Source organism: Aphis gossypii, unplaced genomic scaffold (genome assembly GCF_020184175.1).
Source record: "Aphis gossypii isolate Hap1 unplaced genomic scaffold, ASM2018417v2 Contig00252, whole genome shotgun sequence".
NCBI classification, from domain to species: Eukaryota; Metazoa; Arthropoda; class Insecta; order Hemiptera; family Aphididae; genus Aphis; species Aphis gossypii.
The window spans coordinates 162,778-168,908 of NW_026083041.1; the positions used below are offsets into that span (position 1 = coordinate 162,778).

The following is a 6,131-nucleotide window of genomic DNA, read 5'->3' on the forward strand; positions in this document are numbered from 1 at the left end:
CGATCACCTCCAGAACACCCCGGCACCCTGGGAGGTAATTAGCATAGACCTCATGGGCCCTTATCCACGTACGAGTAGGGGAAAACAATATTTACTGGTTGTCACGGACTTGTTTAGTAGGTGGACCGAAGCTTACCCGCTCGGAACAGCCACTACAAAAACAATAACCGAAACACTCGAACGAGTTCTTTTCACGTTTCGGATACCCCCGTGTGTGCTTAAGTGACAACGGCCTGCAGTTCGTAGCAAACGATATGCGCAAAGCGATCGAGTGATGGGGGGGCTGAGGGTTGGACAACTCTGGTATATCATCCGAGGGCCAACCCAGTCGAACGCCGCAACCAGGACATAAAAAAAGGTCTACGCGCGCTACTCGTCGACGGTAACCACAACACCTGGAACACCAAGTTAGCCCCCATACTGTTTTCAATTAGGAATAGACGCAACGACTAGACAGGATATCCACCGTCGGTACTTGCCCTCGGCAGAGAGGGCAAACGGTCGGGGGATTGGGCACTGTCTCGGACAGCGGACAGCTCGACCGAACAAACAGATAGGAACAGGGCGGAACGTGAAAGCGCCGTACTGGACGTACCGCCTGCAGCAGTGGTCCAGACGGACACGAAATACAAAACGGTGACACGGTGTACTATAGAGCGCACCACCCCTAACAACAACACTAGTCACAATCATATTTCTGAAATGAAAAGTTATATAACAATATTTCATATTCGTTTCCTAACATTTTTAATATTTCTGAAACATTGCATATATAATGAAATATTATGAAAATATTTAAAACATTGAAATGTTTCTGTTATGTTTTAAATTGGTTACAAGTTACAACGATTATTTCGTTTATCAATCATTATTGTTATTACGAATTGTGTGCACGCGTGCGTGTGGCGTCGTCACACTGCTAACGCGTTATTATGGTTTATATGATTTTATCAGTTTAGTGCGTCGTAATACTAATTAGTGATTAGTGCAAATAATTTTTAAGTTTTGATTAATAACCTATAAAATATAATCTTCCAAGTTACAACGAACAACGAACTTATGACTTGTAACTTTAATTTAACCTACGTGTCACGTGTGCATAATACTGCATAGAAAATTCAAAATAATTGAAAATATATTAAAAGTGAACTTGTGTCGACTGAAGACTGAACTACCGAAGTCCAGTACACTTTACATAGTACTCGCTGTATAGTAGCCAGCTCAACGGTTCAGGTAATTTTTTATAATAATATATATATTATACAATAAATTAATAGCTGGTAGGTACTTTGTTATGGAAAATAAAAGGAGAAAATTAGTAAAATTTTATTCTGGTAGACATTTACGTCGACTTATTGCTAGTGATAATATATTAGACACTTCAAATGTTATTAATGACTCTGCAGATTTAAATTCATCGAGTAATAGTAATAATTCAAATGAACCTAATTTTAATGTAACACCGTGTATTGAAGAAGATTCCAATTACGTAACCAATGAACACTATGACAATTTAAATGATTCTGTAGAGTTATTTTCTAATTTTTCTACTAGTTCGACAGACTCATCATCAAAATATGACAATCCTTCATGTTCCGAAACATTTTTGTCAAGTTTACAAACATGGGCACTTGATAATAACATTACACATACTGCGCTTTCTAAACTATTGCTCATTTTTAAAAAATACACCAACTTTAATTTTCCTATTGATGCCCGGACTGTATTAAAAACTAGTAAAAATGTTTCTAGTAATATTTTATCGAATATTGGACATGGATTTTATTGGCATAATGGAGTTGAAAAATGTTTAAAAATGATTGCCTCTGAACAACTTTTCTATGAAAACGATAATAAAATTGAACTTTTAATCAATGTTGATGGTCTACCTATTGCAAAATCATCAAATAGTTGTTTATGGCCTATTTTATGTTCAAGTACTAAACAGAAAAAAGTGTTTGTTATAGGTTCTTTTCATGGTTTTGAAAAACCAAATAATTCAAATGAGTTTTTTAAAAAAATTTGTGGACGAAATTATTCCATTAATAAATAATGGTTTTAATTTTAATGGTAAACAAATAAATGTTAATGTCCATGCCCTGATATGTGATGTACCAGCAAAATCTTTTGTTTTATGCACTAAAGGTCACTCTGGATATTTTAGTTGCTCTAAGTGTGTCATTAAAGGTTCTTATATAAACGCAAGAGTTAGTTTTCCATTAGTGAATGATACTTTTAATTTTTTACGAACAGACTTAGATTTCTACATCTATGTATATAATGGAAGCTATCAAAACAATGTATCAATATTATCTAAAATCCCAAATTTTGGGGGAGTAACTAGTGTGCCACTGGATTATATGCATCATAGTTGCCTTGGTGTGGTAAAAAAAATGATAAATTTATGAATTGCTGGTCCATTAACTGTTAGAATTCCTGCTAGAGATGTCAAATTAATATCTGATGCTCTCATTTTATTTCAAAATTACACACCTAATGATTTTAATAGAAAGCCCAGGTCACTTTTTGATTATAAACATTGGAAAGCTACAGAATTTAGAACTTTTTTACTATACACTGGATCAGAAGTTTTAAAAAAAATTTTACGTCATGATATATATAAAAATTTTATAGTTTTACATGTTGCAATTTCAATTTTAATAAATACAAATTTAGTAAAAGATGAAAATTTTATTAATTATGCCAAAGAATTACTTATTCAATTCATATTACAGTTTCAAGAAATTTATGGTATTGATAATGTTTCACATAATATTCATAATCTCTTACATTTAACAGATGATGTTAAAAAGTATGAAGCTCTTGATGAATTTAGCGCGTTTAGGTTTGAAAATTATATGTCTAGTCTAAAAAAAATGCTTAGAAAATCTGAAACACCCCTACAGCAATTAGTTAAACGATTTTCTGAATTAGATTATAATAATTCTGTTATTTTAAAAAATAGTAACACAAATTTATGTCTAAAAAAAAACCACACAAATGGCCCACTTACTGCTGATTTATGTAAAAATAATGTTCTTCAATTTAAACAATTTTGGACTTCAAATATGTCTATTATTTGTGACAATAAGAAAAACTGTTTTTGTTTATTGAAAAATAATATGGTAGTCTCTATACAAAATATAATTCAAATAATTGAAAGTCATGAAATATTTATTGTTGGATTCATATTAAAGCCTGAATTCCCTTATAACTTATACACATCTCCATGCATTTCTAACAATTTAGATATTAATATAGTGGCTAATATTAGCAAGTCCCAAAATTTACATTATTGGCCAATTACTAATATTAAAACAAAACTTTGGAGATTGCCAATGAAAGATAAATTTGTTGTTATACCCTTAGTTCATACACACTAACAATCTATATATATATATATTATATATTTTATGCTGACTTTATAGGTATAATATATACAACAATTTATTGAATTTTATTATTAACTTTGTTAAAATGGCCTATAAAATTGTTGAATTTAACGATGGTATTCAACTTATACCAAATAATTGGCTATCAAGTGATGGTTATTCAAGTTATTGGCCTCCCTCTAGTTATAATCAAATAAAAATAAACAAGTCAATAGCAAATAATTGTGAACCAAATATAGAAACATGGTCAATACATTCGGTTCTTCGAATTTTTGGTTCTTCAGGTATTACTTTTATAATGACTTTTATCATATTAAATTTATCACTTAAAAACTAACTACATATTAATACATGTTAATTTAGATAGTTATGAAAGTGGTATGTTTAAAGTTAAACAAGCTCAATATTATTCAGACGTGGAAACTGGCTCAGAATTAGATTCTAAAAAGCGATCTAGACATGAAAGAGTTGCAATTGAATTCTCTGATAACGATGAAGAGCTTTTATCAGTACAGAAACCATCTAAACATAAAAAAACTAAAGTTGCTGATGTTTCAAACAGTAATAAATAGTATTTAACTTAATATTTACAGTCTTTAAAATGCAAATGAATTTTTTGATAAACTAGGTATTACCAAAAATCAATTTCCAACATTTCCTTTGTTAGATGAAAATAACATGCATGCTTCATCACCTAGTCGAAGAATTCTACAAACATTTAATAGTAATAAATAATAAATGACTTGTAATTGATAATATTATTAATGTAATTTTTGTTTAAATTAGATGTCACTAAAAAACCTTCTGAAATCTACCATTCACCAATACGTACACCACCGCTACAATTTACAGAAAGAACACCAGTCAACAAAAAATTATACAATGAACCTTGTGATCATTACAGTAAAAATGAAATGTTCTTTTGGGTTTTCTATAATTATTTATAATTTGTGTTACTTTTTATGTTATAGTATGGCAAAAAGAAATTTAAAAAAAACTATCAAAAATCACATTAAAAATAGAATCATTGCAAGAGCAAAATGAAGAAATTAAAACAATGTTGGAAAATTTCATGAAGAAACCAACTAATTCAAATAATAATGCTTTCTCAGATGATGAACTAAATGAATTGATTATTAGACTTCCATTATCTGACGAAATTAATTTTTTAGAAATAGAAAGTATGATGTTAAGTGATCAAGAATTTTATTCAAAAATGGTAAATACAATTTTTTGAAGTTTTGTTGATAACAAACTCTATTATAATTTTATTTTTAATTGCCGTTTTTTTCCCAACATATAATACTTACCTTAACCCTAAACAATTTTATTTTAATTATTATTAGTAAATTGACCATTTCTTAAAATTTTAATACAGATTATAACATTAAAAGCGTTAGGAGGTGCAGACCTTACAGCCATAGTAAATACTATACTAGCAAAATTGACGACAAATTGCTTAGCCATAAGATATAGTTTTGCTGGAAAACAAAAAAAAGTATCATTCAAAGAAACTTTCCCTACAGTTTTAAAGGCCATTATAAGTAAGTTTATCTAAGTATATTGTATACAAAAACCAAAATGCTATTTCTTATATTTTTAGATGTTGTAAGATTTCATAAACCAACATCTACACACAAAGAAATTCATGATCAAATTGGTAGGTGGTTGGTTCAAGCGCAATTGAGAAAAACTAGACAAGAAAAAAAAAGTAAGTTTATTTTCTATCAAAAATAAATTATGTACCTTAATTTATTAATTAATATATCCAAGTACTAAATAATTTCATACAAGGTTTCTCATAAGTTATAAATGTTATAATAGTAGTTGAAAAATATTTTAGATCCATATAGCCATGATTTTTTTTAAGTATTTGAGGATAAATATTCACATGTTCATAATGACACCTACAGTTGAGCGTTATCCACATACACATTTTTTTTTTTTGTTTTTTCAGGCGAATTGATCAATCAAATTCCATAAATATAAAAATAATAAAATATAATATATATCTTTATAAACAAAGTACATACCTATATAACGATAGCAAAAATCTGTAAAATAATTATTGTATATTTAACGACAATATATTATATTATATAATACATTTTTTAAATATTTTTATATAATATTATACCTAATTATGTTTAAAATAAGCAACAGTACTTGCGTAATTATATTTAATTATTTAAAGTAATAAATCCATATTTTATGTATAAGTATTATGATTTATGTTTATTCATGTATCTAATTTTATATATATACTAGCTGACCCCGTGCACTTCGTTGCCCGATAAAAATGCAAATTCTATATATATAGATTCGAATTTTGATTAATTTGTTATTTACTATTCGGTTTAACGGTGTTCAAAACTTAGACATTTTCATTGACTGTTTTGATTCTCAAAAATCTTGTGAAAGCACCACTTTAATATGCGAATTTTGTAAAATGCTTTCTTATTACACACTAAATTTGTGATACGATTTTACGAATGTACTGTGTAAATTGTAAGCATCGATCTATCATTGTTCAGGCTCTACGTTTATCACTCAGTGAGTTACTCAAGTCATAATATTATAGTCAATCTGCTTACCGTTGCCGTGAGACTCTCTTATGATTATGAGAGCACTATATTATCACGTGGTGGATTGCGAACCCCGCGAGATGTGTATAAGAATTTTATAATTTCTAACACTTAAGTTTCAAAGTTATGTAATTTTTTTTTTTTACTACAGTGG

General features: G+C 29.1%; 1 protein-coding gene across 1 annotated transcript; it reads left to right on the top strand.

The window, feature by feature from the left end:
- The first annotated feature begins 3,472 nt into the window (after positions 1 to 3,472).
- Positions 3,473 to 5,542, top strand: LOC126553487 (uncharacterized). Its single transcript, XM_050208641.1, has 8 exons — positions 3,473 to 3,676; positions 3,756 to 3,953; positions 4,021 to 4,116; positions 4,179 to 4,295; positions 4,364 to 4,611; positions 4,771 to 4,936; positions 4,996 to 5,103; positions 5,350 to 5,542. The coding sequence occupies exons 1-5, from the start codon at positions 3,478 to 3,480 to the stop codon at positions 4,381 to 4,383; spliced, it is 630 nt and encodes a 209-aa protein (XP_050064598.1). The 5' UTR covers positions 3,473 to 3,477; the 3' UTR covers positions 4,384 to 4,611; positions 4,771 to 4,936; positions 4,996 to 5,103; positions 5,350 to 5,542.
- The last annotated feature ends 589 nt before the right edge of the window (positions 5,543 to 6,131 follow it).